The following is a 17,256-nucleotide window of genomic DNA, read 5'->3' as shown; positions in this document are numbered from 1 at the left end:
TTTCAAAATTCCATTATTTAGTTTTTTTTAAGCCAGTGGTTCAAATATTAACATGTAAAAAGAAAAAAAATCTACATTAATCTACCCAAATGTCTCCTTTAATGATTAATTAACGATTTCAATTGTAGGTGTAAATTATTTGAATCATATTATTTCATTTATATAAATAAATAATTATTATTATTACATTTATAAATAAATCATGTCAAAATTGTGGTCCAAGAAAAAAAAATTAATACTAAAGTATCACCGTACTTCTTGTATTCCAATAGGAAATTATATAATTTAATTTATTAATTTGTATCCATTTTGGATTTGATAGATTGATAATACTCTGACAATACTTTCCATGCGGAAGACGCCATGAATCCATTGGGAGGTTCTTTACCTGCTTTAGCTAAACCTGCGGACAAGATCATATAAAACAACTAGAAAAAAAAAACTCCAAAATAAAAGTAGTAAAGTTCATTTCGTTTACATAACTAAAATATACATAATTTGTTACTAAAAAAAAACAACTGATACACTAAGACAGTGATTATCAAACTTATTTCTTTTACCACCCCCTTTGAAAATCAATTATTTTTCAGCACCCCCCATTTTTTATACACCCCTAAAACTTAAAAACTATAATTTCATTACTTTAATTAATTTAGTTATATTAGTCGGTTGTGATATTTTAAAGTACATTTTAAACTAGAAATTTTTACCAGTGAATTGAAATAATTTCTAGTGCAATGTAATTAAGGTAAAATTGCTCTAATTTTTTTAACTATCATCGATCATGTTCCTTTATCAGAAACAGCTTAAGCTGAAACTTGTTACAACTTATTTGTGTAAATTGTGCGGGATTTCATACAAAATCTATGTTAAGTATTTTAAATTTTTATAACATCATACAGAGTAGAAATATAAACTAATTATTCGTTATTATGTAGTATGTGGGTTCTAATTTTAGTTAAATTTAAAATCTATATATATAAAAGAAAGTCGTGTTAGTTACACTTTTTATAACTCAAGAACGGCTGAATCGATTTGACTGAAAATTGGTGAGTCGCGGGTAAAAACTAATACTATATATAAAGTAAATGAAATTACAAATTATACATCGACCCCCTAACCCACATCAACACCCCCAATTTGTTCTGGTCCCCTTAACGCCCCCCTCAAGGTTTCAAACGCCCCCAAGGGGGCATTATCGCCCACTTTGAGAAACACTGGTTTAAGATCCGACAACAGGAATCGAAGCGGAACTTATTAGAGAATTGAAAAATGTAAAACTACTTCAAAATTAAAGTGACTCAAAAACTACTAGTTAGTTTTTCATTAATGATTAAATATGGCGTCACTTACCTCGCATCCTTGTTCCTGATATAAAGTCGAAATCTTCTTTCCTGGTTGGATCAAAGAAGGCCATCTTGCCCACAGAAGTGTCATACGCTGCCACACGGAATGGAATTATCTAGAACAAAATATAATACATTGCCATCTGTTAGCTTTTTGAGTCAATTTAAGCGACTACTTAAAGTTTGCTAAACAAATAATTAATGTATTAATTATAAACTGTCAAAATGTTGGTCAAGGTCTTAATTGACAATAAATTACGATAACTTAAGCCTTAGTAATTTTTACATTAGTTCTAACAAAACTAATGGCAATAGTAAAATTAATAATAATAATAATAATAATAATTCATTTATTTGCCATAAATAGGGTACAGTTATTAAGGTGTTACAGAATCTTTGAGTGCGGCCTATTTGTTAATATAATATTAACATGCAAAAATTTATAATAATATTAGGTACAGAAAAAATAGTGAATACATAATTATAGAATTTCATAATCATTTAAAGTAATCAATGTCGCTTAATTTATTATTAGTAAAGGTCAAAATTTATTTATTGAAACTTCTATTATATTATTTCTATTATTATTCTATTATTATTATTATTATTCTATTATATTTATTCTATTAATTAAAACTTCTCGGGACAGAAATCTTTGTCAGACTATAGTATATTATAACAAAAATGTACTTTGTATGCTATTTAGGCTAAACAGTGAGTTGAAGTGTGATGTTATTGTGGTAGTGTTGTAACAGTAACCTCGAGGTCATTGAGTCCGGGCGCCATCTTGAGCACCATGGCACCATGGCGGGGGTCATAGAGGTCTCCGTCACCGGCAGGGTGGGGGAGGCCGGCGGGGTCACGACCCACTATGTAATGGTTGGCACCAGCGTTCATGCGACACTTTGCATGCCATTGTACCTAGATAGTTACACATGTTATCACATTTTCGAAGTAAAAAAAAAACATCTATAAGTTCAAATTAAAAAAAAAGTATTTTTTTAAACATTTTACATCAGCAAAATTATCTCGCGAATGAAGGGAATTTGAATAAAAATAGAAAAACAGCTATGAAAATGCTTTACAAAATATTACCAAAATACGATTATTTATGTGAAAGTCATTGAAATACAATCGAACCTGGATAAGCGAGAACACCTCTATAAGCGAGAATCGTTTGACGGAATTGACGGAATTAGCGAGAATCTCGGGTAAGAGAGAAACTTTGGCGAGAAAAATATCGCGATCTATTTATCTCTCGATTATCCAGGTACAATAATGCTTTTTTCATTCCATGGACCAATTTACTTAACCCTAAATTTAGAATGTCGTGGCACTTTATAAAAAAAAATGTATTTATTGCAAGTAAATCTTTACAATTAAGTTGCCGGGGCTTCCCAAAAGTAGTCAACTTTAATATGAAATCTACTGCTATCTTTGTTTTTTTTTTTTCAAATTTAATGAGAAGGATGGCAAATGTTACAAGATTGAAAATATACCGTTATAAAACAAATTCTAAGTATTTTATTATTACCTCAGTGGGTCCAGCGTACATCATGGGTGAGGGGAAGATGGCGAGAACAGTGGAGTCAGGGTCCAGCACTCGCTCTGCCAGCACCGCCTTGTGCTGCAAGATGCGCACCTCCAGCGGCACATCGTCGTCCTTCGTCCACCCACCTACATAACAACATTGTTACTTACACACTTGTTACCACAAGGTAACAACAAAGTGCTGACTACAAACTAAACTGGATTCCGAGACATTTTAACACTAGATGATAAATCTAGTTATTTTATTTGATTAAATCATATTATGATAATTGGTTATTTGTAAAAAAAGAGGCAGAGTTTAAGTTCAATGCAAAGAAAGAGACAATGTTTTTGTAACTTAAGCGAGACGGACATTGGTGAGATTTATCTAAAAATTATAAAATTAACTTAAGACGTCCTATTAAAAAAAAAAACATTGAAAACTAAATGAAATATGTATATAAGACAATCATAATTTACCTAGTGGATGCAGTAAGAGAACAGGTTTCTTGAAGCCTCTCTCGATGAGTTGTCGGTGTGTGTCCTGCATGAGCAGCGCGTGTCCATTGTGGATGGGATTGCGGAGCTGATCATCAAATAACCATTTATGAATTATAAGGGAAAAGGAATTTAGATAACTATTAACTGCGAATTGAATAAGCGAGAGTCCAAGACTTGAATCTATCTCGCTTATAAAGGTTCTCAAAACACGAGTTTCTCGCTTATGGAGGTTGGCCGTCAGGACCATCACTCTCACTTTAAGAGGTTACTCGCTTATCTATGTTCAACTCTACTTATATTGTATCATCATCAGCTCACTATACGTCCCCACTGAGAGGCTCGGAGCCTACCCCAAGTTAGTTGTGACTAGGCCATAGTCAACCACAGCTATGTGCTGGTTGAATTTCTTCTCAGATATGTGCAGCATCACGATGTTTTCCTTCATCGTAAGAACGTCGAATAAATGTACATATGTAAATCAAGAATCGAAAAACACATTGGTACATGGCGGGATTCGAACCCAGGACCTACAGATTGCAAGTCAAGTGATTAAACCCTGAGCCACCGACGCTCTACTTATATTATATGAAATATTTATCTTCTTCTCTTTGCGTTGTTTCCTCATTTCTGAGGATCTCTACTTCTATTTCGATATTTCTCCACTGTGAGTCTTCCTACAAGTCAAATATCTGTAATCTTGAGTTCTGTGTATAATTTAATACCTGGAATGCGAAGACTGCGTCAGCACCGAGCTGTCTGAACTTGCGCCTGAGCTCGTTGGGTGTGAGGCGGTAGGAGTCCAGACCGTCGTGCCAGAGGATGCGCTCAAACACCTCCAGGTTACCCCCCACCAGCCAATCTCCTGACTCCTCGATCATCTGCAAGTATAGTGTATTTTATTTTATACTTAACTAGCTTGTACCCGCGACTCCGTCCGCGCGGAATAAAAAATAGAAAACGGGGTAAAAATTATCCTATGTCCGTTTCCTGGTTCTAAGCTACCTGCCCACCAATTTTCAGTCAAATCGATTCAGCCGTTCTTGAGTTATAAATAGTGTAACTAACACGACTTTCTTTTATATATACATATATAGATAATTGACTACAGCAGGGATTCCCAAATGGGTCTATATGGTGTTGCTATCAGAGTGGACGATATGAATGAAAAATTAAGATAAATCAACGAATATATGTTCTGCTATACATAATATATGTTTAATTACATAAAGTGAGTAAAAAAATATAAAAAAATAAATGACACATAAAGATATTCACACAACAAACATGGCAACACTAATTACCTTAATATAAGGATGTCCGGTGTGATATATCCCGTACTGTCTGCAGCATCTCTCCTGCTTCCTGTGAGGGTAGAACTCGGGGCTCCTCAGTATGGCAACACAGCGACCGCCGTGCACCAGCGCCAGCGCCCCCGCACCAGACAACTGCTCCTTCACACTGCTCGTCACTGGCAACACCACCGGTACTGATTGGTTCACCAGAGAACCGTCCGGAAGTGTCAGACAGTTCGAATGTAGCGCCTAGAAAGTTTCACACGAAGAAAAATAATTAAAGCAAGATTAATAATTCCAGTCAGTTTTGACATTTCCAGTGTTGCAAGTACTCAAATAAATAGTGATGTGGTAGAATCCATTTTTTACAATTAAAATTTAGTCAAGATTTTTTTTTATTCAATATCAAAATGCCTTTATATAAATAAAAATATGTAATTTACAGCACCCCTTTTTTGTATCAATAAGTTGCACTTGTCATTTTGTTGACTAGAATTAATAATCTTACTTTACAATAGTTATTTATGTGGTTCTTTTACTTTTTAGCCGACTTCAAAAAGAAGGTTATGAATTCGACTGTATTTTTTCAGTTTATTTTAATCTGTATAAAAAAAATAAAAACAATTAGATTAATTAATATACTAACTTGTAAATATTCTGTTTCTCGCATGAATCCTTTCAGTGGATAAGCCCAACCTTCTGAAAGTACCTGTAATAAGAGTAAAAAAAAATTTGACATAACTAGTTGTCGCCATCGACTCCGTTCGCGCGGAATTAAAAAAAAACTTTGTAACATCCATCCACCCATCTAAACATTCCCATTTATATTAGTAAGATTACACTTAAACATAATTAAACTATAAATTTCAATATTTTTGACTATTTATTTAGGTTTTATACAAAAAAATTACATATTAAACGAACCTAACACCGTCATCCATTCAAAAATACACAAATATGATTCGTTTATAACTCACAGATACCGAACCATGGAGAAAAGTGTTGCCATATTTAGAAAAAAATACCATTTTAATGTTACCAGTATAAAAAATTCAACAATATATTTGTCTTACTTGAACCCACTGCAGATCTAAGTCAGTGAGCTGTATCTGCGGCAGTGTTGCCGCCTCCTCGATGGCGCTAGTGAGCCGGTTGCCATATATAAATAATTCTTCCACTTCTTGATTCCTCGCCTCGTGACGGGGTATAATACCCTAAAAAAAAATATTTATTTAAATTAAAAATTAAAATACATTTATTTAAATAAATCTTACATGTATTCTTTTGTAATAATAAAATGTACATTTTAATATTACCCTGGCCAAAATTATCTGAACAACAAAATTTAAATAACTAATAAAGGCTTAATTGGAGTTTTCTACCATTTTTTTAAAGTAATTATATCTTCCATAAAATTAAACTAGTTCGATAAGTACATATTTCCAGTTTCATATCGTCTTTGTTACTGAATAACTAATTTACTTTTTTTGTTCAATACTGTCGGTATATTGGACTTTTTAAGTAATTATTAAAGATTCTGAGTATGAAAAATAGCTTTTAATAACTGAAAACAATACTAGGTAAAAATACTAATGTTAATCGACTTCTTTATTGACATTTATATCAAGATAATAGCAAAAAATAATTTCTTTAAATAAAAAAGGCACACCTGTGATTCAAGTAGTGAAATAACTTCCATTGTGGACTCCTCAATAGTCCTGCCAACGGTTTGTATGACCAGCTCGGGAGCGTCCGGTCTTTCATATTCTTGAGTAATACCGGTAAAGCCCTGCGAAATACCACCATAGTTGGCACACTTGAGTTAGAACATACGGGGAAAAGTTTTCTTTGTCCTGATGTACTATATACAAAGTGTTAGATGGTAATTGATGGATGGACCTGTACAACATATTGTGATGCAGTCTAATCTGGAAAACGAGAAACCTCTAAAAGCGAGAGCCATTGTTTAATCCGACGGACGACCTTCACAAGCGAGGAACTTGAGTTAGAGAGAAAGCTCTATTACTGTAAGTCCCTTAGACTGTCACTTATTCTGGTTAAATTGTATTTATTTTTTTAAAGAATCCTATTTTATGTTTGACAGTGGAAACACACGGTTATAACATCTGGTATTAGAACAGAAAGTTGTACACTTCCTGCCATAAAACCTTGACATAAAAATCAATAATTATTTACCTTTCGAACGAAAGTCTAGTTATATAAAGTGTTATTAGATAGGTGAAAGTTTTCATACAATGTTACGGAAAGTTTAAGATAATATATGTAAATAAACAAGTTCTATATATTTTATATATATTATGAAATACGCAGGAACATAGACCTTTTTTTACATATTATATATCCACATGTATTAAAAACGCCGCTGTTCTTTGAACTATAATTGTACTTCCGTTTTCTTTTAGCAACAAACAACTTTTTTTCTATATTTAGACATTGGTAGACAATTTCTTGTATCAACCGGATGTTGTCATATTTAAAATAGAGAAAGATAACTTAAGCAACTGTTAACTTTGAGTTATTTGTTAATCCTACATTTTCGACAAGTTAATAACTATTCGAAAGCTAATTTGATGTGATCTAAGGTGAAAAAAACTGACGATCTATAAAAATAAAAACTACAGAAAATTCCTTAAGAAATTAATGAGAAGGTGCAGTTTTTCAAAGCAATGATCATTACTTAGTTGAAAGACATACCTTAATTTGTCCTTCCCTGGCTTTCTTGTAGAGACCCTTAGTATCTCTCTGCTCGCACACATCAAGAGGCGTGTCTATGAACACTTCAAAGAATGGCAGATGCGAGTCTGTATGGATGCGACGAGCCAACTCACGATCCTAAACAAAAACCACTCTATTTTCAATAACTTAGAGTTCACATTAGAATGCAATTTCATAACCGTGCCTCGCTAATAAGAGTTAATTTACAATTTACAGCAATCGATATAGCAACTATGAAAATTACACCAGTATCATTATTACTGAATTTTATACAGTAAGGTCATGGTAAAAACTTACTGTGGGTTTCAAAGACCAAAATGTCCTTTTAAAACATATTGTTAACTCTATTTTGGCAAAGATAATGACAGGGGTGTCATATTATGTCTTATACAGAAATTTTGGCATCAGAAACCTACAGTTAATCGATTACATACTATTTTCCCTATGAGACGTGTCAATAATACCTTTTTGCTGTTCTTTATTTGGCCACTAAGTTGTGAGTTACAGGATGTTAAAAATAGACGTCAACAAAGATACGGTTTATTTTACGTCTATAATTTTTGGAGGTCAAAATACAAGCCAGATTTATTTATATTTGATGTTAATGGTCCAGGTATTGCAATTGCTAATTAAGTGCTTTTTTTTAAATATTTTTGTTTGAAACTTTAAACCTGTTACTATCAGTAGGTCATTGATCCGTCGCGATCTTTACACTGCTCGAAAAGTGTACTATAAGGTTATTGTACCTTTAAAAAAACTCGATAACGTATAGTAGTGACACATAAATACACATGTGTATAATAATAATTGTTAATATCACTTTCCTATTCTAATGAAGTAACATAGAAAGAAGGGGAAAGACTAAACTAGACTATTTCACACTGAAGTATCCAGTAAATACTAAAAAAACACAATATCGGACATTCACTTACTCTTATTATTGCCTAATTTTGAATAGGTTCTTAACAGTGGTAAAAAGAAGAAGTGTGATCTGTCTCAGAACCGGGCATACAGGTTGAACCGTAATATTCCGTTGTACTAGTTCAATATCTATTCAATAATAGACAATAACATTGTACAACTTGTTAAAATTACTCTAAATACGGAAGTTGAAAGTACAGTAAATTGTTACAAAAACCGCAAACAAAACTATGCAACGTGACGTTTAAATGTTAAATCAGACTGAAGTGAATCGACCGTGAAATTAGACGAAATAATTAAAGGCCGAATGCAATTATCGATGGCAAAAAAAGTATAAGGAACTAGAGAGCACAGAAAACAATAGATATTTATTTAAACAACAAAGATTGTAGGGGCTTTTATTCTAAGACGAGGTCTCCAATGCCACTTTTGACAATTGTGGCCGAAAAAAAATATGTCAAAACTTATTTCATGACATATTTTGAATCTATAATTTTGACAGCTCTAATCTCTTATACATAAATATTTAAATGTTACATACCTCAGCAAAAGGCGATACAAAACTGCACAGACACACGACACCACTATCCGCAAACAGTTTGGCTACCTCTGCCACACGTCTGATGTTTTCTTCGCGGTCCTCTTTACTGAAGCCCAGGTTCTTATTCAGACCAGTCCGGATGTTATCTCCGTCAAGACCATACGCTGGGATACCTAAGACAAAACAAAAGTTTTTTTTAGATCGAAAATCTTAGGTGTTTTTGGATGACCTGTTTGTAGAAAAATGGAGAAGTACAGCATCTTAAATCAACATACAAAACGTATAAGTATAAAATCTTTCGTTTCAAATTGTTATGGTGGCGTAGTTATCTGTGGCGGTAGAATAACTTAATTACCATTACAACTATGGGATAGAAAATACATAGATATAGAAATTCCTAATACTCACGACGTGTAGGTGTGACTATAATGACTAGAAATTATGTAATAAATTTCGAGTTATCAATATATTTATTGATTATCATGCATAAATACCCTACGTCACTCGTAACACCCGCAACGGGATTAAGATAAAGGTGTAATATGATAAATAATGAAAAGTATTATTAAATGGAAAATTATTGTATTACTTCTACCTATTTCTTTATCTTACTAATATTATAAATGCAAAAGTTTAAATGAATCGATGGATGGATGTTTGTTTGAACGTATCTCCGGAAGGCTCAACGGGTCTTGATGAAATTTGGCATAGATGTAGAAGATAGTCTGGAAGAACACACTGCTACTTATTAAGTTTTTTTGTAATTTCGCGCGAACGGAGTCGCGGGCAACAGCTATTTAACATAAAAATAACTGCAGATATTTCGTCAGTCGTTTTTAGAAAAGACTTCTACAAAATCTCTACAATATTCGATTCCTTTGTATTTTGGTATCTGTGGAAATTACAACGCTTATTGACAGTGACTCTAACAATGGCCTTCATAAACCTACATCATAATAAACATGTAAAGGTCGAGGTAACAAACAAATAATCCATCGGTTCACTCTATCGGTTTACATCAAACTATTTGATTGGTTTTTATATTATAGATAAAGTTGATACCCGAGGGAGCGATTCAACAAACATTAAATAATTGTAGCTTATCTTTCCACAGGGGAGGGGAATACAGAATGTTTCTTTACGTCGTAGTATTTTCCTGTTTCTATGAAAAAAGACATCACTGTTTTCGGTATCTTTAACTTTAAACTTTACTTATATTGTAGAAAACATTATGAAATAAATAATATAAACATCGTATATACGGCAGATAGTAATTAGGTGTCCACGTGTACGAGGCAACAGTGTGGCAGTATCAAGTTACATTTATGCATACTATATAAAAGTAATCACTAGAGAACAATTACAAATCATATAAATCGAAATGATTTTGATTAGTTCGATGAGTACAGTATTAGTATTATACTTTGTTACATACTGATTAAGTAAAGATCATGTGTGTGTTGTCAAGTCAAGCAAGTGTTTATAAAAAAAAAATTACTTCTATTTAAAATTAACAATTAAAGTGTGCTTAGTGTGTGAAGATACAGTATTTGTGTATTTTGTTTTCTTTTTCTTTTATAATTTATAATTTCTCTTCATTCTTTTATTTATCATAATTCCCACACTTTCCGAATGTATAAAAATTATTAAATTTAAAGCAACTAATTAGAGTGTTGTCTCGTCCCTTGGTGGGCCCGTGGTCTCCGACAAATCTCTAACTTCAAGATAAGTATGGGAATCTAATTGCATAGTGTAATCAGCTGCATCGTTGTTACCTTTAGAGACAAGGTAAGCCTCGAGCGCGAACGCAATGCTGGTCTTGCCGGCGCCGCTAAGCCCCGTGAACCAGACGGTGCTGCCGCGGAAGGCGCGGCTGCCGAGCGCTTTGCCGCGCTTGGCTCGAGACACCTGGTGTTTCTGCTCAACCACGTTGGTCGCCACTTGGACACACTGTCGAAGAAATGTCAAACGTCACGTTAAATATTTCAGTAATAATTTTAAATTTTTACTGTAATAATGGCGAGATTTTGGCTATAATAAAGAAAGTTCGTAGAATTAAAGATGGACGGTGTATTCGTACATATGCGTGTAAAAGCATGACACCGGCAACGAACCTGTTACGTATGGTTTTTACAGACATTAAGAATAGCGGTGGTTTATCTCTAGATACGTATGTACTCGAAAACTTGCCCCCCTGAGTTTGTAAATTTCAAATTACAGTCCAACTGCAATAGATAAATCAAATGTTGTCTTATTGGAACTACTGGCTAATGCTATAAATATTCCATATTCTATCTTAAATGACTCATGGAATTTAAACGGTTTCCTTATTCCACAGATAAAAAATTGGTAAAAAAACGTAAAGTATTACAATGAGAATAGAGTTAAGGCCAAATCACGTTAACGTAACTGAAATGCAATAAAATTAGTCTTCCTGTTCCTTTCACAAGTTATTCTAATTCATTAAATAATTGAAACTGCCCATTTAACCTTGTTAAAATTGAACATTTAATACATTATTTAAATATTTAATACGGTATTTATGTTTCCATATTTACTATAATCACGGTATCGATAAAAAGAAGTCAGCGAGGACCGGTATCAAAAATTGCATTTAAATATTCAACGAATCCGTAGTCCGAACAGTAGAGTATATTTTTCCTATTTATGAGCTATATAATGTAGTAGAGTTTATAACTCTGTAGGTACTAGTTGGCCGCATTGATAACTCCAAATTGGAAAAAAGTGTACAAACATATACAACCTGAATCTTATGAAATAAAAAAAAATATAATATTAAATCCCGGGGATACTGTAACTTCCCAACAGTGAAAGAAGTTTTCAAATCACTTCAGTTATTTCGGAACCCATTTAATTTAAACAAAAAACTAAATCGTTCCTGCTTTATGATATTAGTATAGAAACAGCCTGTTGTTGAATGTTTAAAATATAATTATGCGTCATATTAACGGGTATAATAATAAATATGTTTCGAAGGCTATAATATAGTCGTAATCGTATGTGAGTGTAAAAGTAAAGATGAATCTACTAACAGAAGCAAAAAAGCTCAAAAATAGATCTCGGATAGCGTTGCCAGGCGTCCGGATTAAGCCGGACATAGGCTTTTTGATTACGTGTCCGGCCAAAATAAACGATTTTCCGGCTTTTGTTAGGCTTTTTACATTTCCCAAACGAGAGTGTACCTATTAATACTGAGACAAAATCCTAAATAATATAGGGTGTCCAACCTTTCTACCAATATCCGGCCAAACTGGCTGGTCTGTCCGGCTAGTAGGGTTGGCGACCTGGCAACCCTAATCTCGGACGATGAGTCGAATCTCGACCAGAATTAATAAACAGCATAACATAATGTATTCATATGTCATAGTCATATACTTTCGTAAAATACATCTTACTAATATTATATTATAAATGCGAAAGTTTAGATGGATGAATGTTTATTGGAAAGTATCTGCGGAACGGCTTAACGGATATTAAAATTTGGCACAGATGTAAAACCATTGTCTTGAAGGACACATAGGCTACTTACTAAGATTTTTTTTTAATTCCGCGCGGACGGAGCGCGGGCGACAGTTATATTTAATAGGGAGAACATCAAATAGATATCTCCACATTGTCACACAAGTGTTGCCGCATTTGTTTACATTATCAAATTCTTTACAAACAAATTACAACGTTTATAAAATGTGTTCAAATTGATAAACTCAAGGAAAACGGAGTTCAATTAAATCAAATAAGAGTCTTGATTATTTAGGTTGAATTATTTAAATTCAATTTTAAAGACATGTATTAAGATTACTTTATATGAATGATAATATAAATTTTTCATTAAGCCACTATTATATTGGCACGTTTACGATATCCAGTGCCTCAGTAACATAGATAATATCAAACCCCCATTAGATATTTTTATTATTTGAAATTAAAAAGTGAACTCATTCAATGATGCAATACAACGAAAACAAGTAGGACATAATCTCTGGTATCAGTAGAGAGATATTGTCGGAAACCTGCAATTTATAAATTCAGTCAAATCCATTTGATAAATAAGATAGCGATAATTTATCTACTAAAAAAAATAGGAAAATTACATTGACAAAAACAACTCAATTTACTTATATAGTCAGATATTTTTCTGAGATATGTACATTTGCTATTTTGCAGATTGTATACCCTAAATGATCATAGAAGAGGACAGACTGAAAATGAATTATTTCCATTCACTTTTTATCCTCCTCCCCCGTCGATTGAACTTTTCCTTCCCATCTTTATCATAGGAAAAGGAAGGGACTTCTTCACTTCACTCTAACTACTACTAATGGCAGGGTTACAGCTAATAGTGAGAGGGAGAGTATATTATTTAACACTTTCAACATACAGAAACAAGTTGATTGGTATATAACGGGCGCTATGTAATCGTTATGTTTTATATTGCACAATTCTACTGCACGCATAAAATAAACATCATAAACTGTTTTATTATACAAGAAAATTTTATATATTTACAAGCATATTTAAACTACAAATACAACAAATTATAAACTCAAATTAAACTCATTTTTAAGTCATTTTGACATCATTTTTCACATGACTCGTTCTAAAATTGTTTTCTAATAAAAAATATCATATAACTCTGTCCCCTTTTTTATTATACCTTTTGTCTTTAAAATAGAATAATTTAAAAGCCTACTTTCAGTACCTACGACATGACTTTCCTTTTGGTTAAAAATTCAAAATAAGAAAATTCTATTTAGCGCAATGACTATATTTTGAGTTACTTGTGGTTGTGGCATAAACATAATACAAGTAAAATCTTATTGACGTATTCTACTGCAATCTTCATATCAAAACAAGCTTTAAGCAAGTAGCTACTACACCAGGGATGGCGAAGCTTTATCAATTTGTAATTTTTCTAAAGAAATGTTTAAGGTCATAGGCGTGCCATCAAATAATTTTGGCTTTCTGATTATTGGAAACATTCCGTAGCGTCGGAATGACTCTCATTCGCCTGCTCAAAATATTGTATCCTGTGGCATTATCGTCACGCATGACATAGGTTCGCCATCCATGTACCTTTATATCTTTGAAACGTTTGTTTTTTAATTGTAATATTATAACAAGAGGTTATACCTAAAGATGAATAGTTTGACGTCTAATGGTAAGACTATTGAAACGTTATTAGCGTGCGTGATGCAAATGTATATGTCGCAGGTGGATTGTATAAACGGCGCCAACATTTTATATAAAGTCGGCTTATATATAATATGCCTTAGGAAAATTGTATAACACCGCGTCTTTTCATATTATGCCCTAACATTCGAATACGAATAAAACGACGTTTACAAAATGCCTAGGCAAATTGAAGAATTTAGAAGTAAATCACAAGCGTCGCTGATCCAAACAAACAAAATGGCGACAAGTAGTGGTTTTAAAAAATGAAAATACATACTACGTTTTTAAAGGACTCTAAAGATATTTACAATAGTAAATAAAAAAAGTTACGATTCTCAAACTTATTCAGACACCTCAAAAATGCTAAGGTGTTCATAGAACAATGGTTCTTGGAGAACTTGTACAGAATGTTTTTAATCAAAAACATAATTGGTAATTGCGTAATTGCCCACTAAACTACGAGAGCCTTTTTCTTTACTTTTTTGTTCCGAATAAGATATCTATAGATTATCTGTTATTTATAATTTTTTAAATTAATATTTACATTTATTCAATTTAAACCTTATTTTATTAACTTTCTCACGATTAAAAGGCAAATATTTAAAATACTTCATTTGACATAAAATGAAATGATAATGACAAAAAAGAAAGTTTATCGTCCATATCAAGAAACCAGTAGAACGTATCGTATCAAATACGAACAAGTAAAAGTGAAGCCGCTCTTCTGTAACACGCGAAATATTCTGACACAAATCATTAAAAATAAATAACGATAAACATTTTCAATTTAAAGCAAAACAAAACAAACCTTAACATCGTTGTCTTTGCCCCATTCATCAATTTTGAATTTTTCAAAAGTTTCCGCTACCTTCCTGTTCCTTTCTTCCAAACTCATGATTAAAAACAAAAAAAAAAAAAGTCAAAGTCAGAAGCGATACTTTCCCGCCAACAGAAGCTCCGTTCGGAAATGAGACCGGTTTGTGCGAAGCGGCAATACGCGCGCTGCCTTGCAAACCACTGACACCAATGCTTACAGTTCACCACAACTACATTTATTTACAATGAGCGCATTTTCCATAGTCAATGACATTGAACCGTTGTCAATAAATTGATTAATTTTTTGTCAATTACATCTATTAAAAAATAGGTACTTAAATTGCAACCGCGCATGACTATTTAAAAAAAATACGATTAGACTTTTTTTAAAGATTTACTGATAAACATTTCATACGCATTTTATGCTTTTTAGAAAGTTCTAGTTTAAAGAAAATTCGAGTGGTTCTAATAGCATCAATTTTGGAGTCTCGATTATTTAAAACGTGGCCTTTTAACAGAAGAAAGCCAGAAGAAACCAGAGGAAAATAGTAAAGATGATGTAGCCAATGGATGCCCAAATATCAGACAAAAACTAAAAGTATAAAAGTAACGTTTTGCAAATAGGGTTCTCGACAACAAATCTCATTGTGGTTTTTGGATAGTCATGTCTCATTTATCAGTGTTTGAAATCAAAACTGAAAAAATTAAAAACAAGTCATTAGTTTTCCAATAAAATCGTTTTTTTCATATCAATTATATTTGTGTCAACATGAGATGAGTTGCAAAATAACATTGTTACAAATACGTCAGTGAAAGATAAATTTATACACCTGGGTAAGCACGAAAAATTTCGCTTATCCAGGTTTGTGTATCAGGGTTTTAACTGTAAGAAATTTGGCACACTTAATGTGTTTTAAAACAGAAGTTGAGGACCTAAAATACTTTATACATGACATAAAATTACTAATTAGGAAATAGTCATAAAAGATAAAAGAAAGTTCTAACTTTCTTTTAATTATTATTGTAATTAACACACTTTGTGTAAAAATTATTTAAAAAATATATCATTTAACATGAAGGTCAAAATATTAATATTAAGACTTGTAAGTAGAGATAAATATGTATACGTGAGTTTGTGGACAGATTGTATGACCCTTTCATGGCTTTTTAAAATTTTAATTTGTAAAAATATGTCACTAAATACCAGAATTGTACAAAGTGAGACAAAGTAAATGTCATTGAAGCAATGAAATGAGTGACTGTAATAACCAAGTGATTTATATTTGAGAATTAGAATAAACAAAAATGGTTGAAATAGAAATTTGATTAGTTATAATATTTTTTTTACCCTCCAGGTGGATCCAAAACTTAATGTGCATGACGGAAAGTCATTGTATGTGGAAGGAAGAGGACGGCATATCGGAAGATATTGAGGAAGATCTATGTCTAGCAGTGGGAAAACAAAGATCGATGATAATCTTTCTTTTTCATTTATTCTTCAAATTTTCGTAATACAATTTTCAACCTTGCAAATCACCTATTGTCCAGCTCAGCCCTTAAAGAAATTCTTAGATAGGTGTATCTTTAGTTAAGTGTCACAGTAATTATAACTGTTACTTAAATTCCTCTTATAAACTGAGGGGACACTTAAACTTCGGTCTAAATAAATTCTAACTGGGGCCTAAATGCTGCTTACGGGACCCTAAATTTAATGGATTGTTAAGAAACATGGTCATGAGTACCCCAGAAATCCCTGTAATGATGTGATCAGAGAATGATTTCAGTGTGTTGGGAGTTATGTTTGGGAATCCTAATGCCAAATTTGAGTTAAAAATTCATAAAAACATTTCTCTGGTGAAAGTAGAAAGTCTAAAACGAAAAAAAACCTGAATCCTAGAACTTAAGCGTATTCAGAATACACGTAGGTTTTATTAGATAATAATACCAGCTTATCTTCTCATTTACATTAACTTATCTTTTTGACATATAACAATATACGCTTGTTTTAAATCATATTTATATTTCATACAATTTTTAAAAAATTATACAAGATTTATGAATTGTATTTGATTTACTTGACTATGATTTGAAAGCCTTTCAACCAAGGCATAGGTTATGCAGAACTGTCGACCTAAACAATATTTTCAATGTACTTACTGATTTGAGTTTTTTCTTGGGTCTTGAAGGTCCATCCATTTTCAAGTCAAGAGCTTTAGATGACGTAGACCTAGTTTTACTTAAAATGCAAAAAATTATGTACTTATATGATTGACATAAATATATTCTTATCTTACGACTTAAAATTTAAATCTCATTCATAAATAATTACAGATAATATAGCTCTCACGTAATATTAATTTAGAATTAATATTAAAGATAA

General features: G+C 32.3%; 1 protein-coding gene across 2 annotated transcripts; it reads right to left on the bottom strand.

The window, feature by feature from the left end:
• Positions 1-219: 219 nt before the first annotated feature.
• Positions 220-17,166, bottom strand: LOC106715985 (bifunctional 3'-phosphoadenosine 5'-phosphosulfate synthase). 2 transcript variants are annotated; one of them, XM_045678209.1, is made up of 14 exons: positions 17,034-17,166; positions 10,643-10,817; positions 8,868-9,040; positions 7,385-7,522; positions 6,339-6,458; positions 5,743-5,883; positions 5,316-5,378; positions 4,679-4,918; positions 4,100-4,255; positions 3,357-3,462; positions 2,881-3,023; positions 2,106-2,267; positions 1,354-1,462; positions 220-403 (listed from the first exon to the last, which is right to left on the bottom strand). In XM_045678209.1, the coding sequence occupies exons 1-14, from the start codon at positions 17,070-17,072 to the stop codon at positions 294-296; spliced, it is 1,875 nt and encodes a 624-aa protein (XP_045534165.1). In that variant the 5' UTR covers positions 17,073-17,166; the 3' UTR covers positions 220-293. The 2 variants fall into 2 exon arrangements, with proteins under 2 accessions (XP_045534165.1, XP_045534164.1); XM_045678208.1 differs by lacking the exon at positions 17,034-17,166 and adding an exon at positions 14,869-15,122.
• Between the last annotated feature and the right edge of the window lie 90 nt (positions 17,167-17,256).

The sequence above is a fragment of the Papilio machaon genome, chromosome 6 (assembly GCF_912999745.1).
Source record: "Papilio machaon chromosome 6, ilPapMach1.1, whole genome shotgun sequence".
Lineage (NCBI taxonomy): Eukaryota > Metazoa > Arthropoda > Insecta > Lepidoptera > Papilionidae > Papilio > Papilio machaon.
The sequence above is the reverse complement of the archived record's forward strand: the minus strand, read 5'-3'. Positions and strand labels throughout refer to the sequence as shown.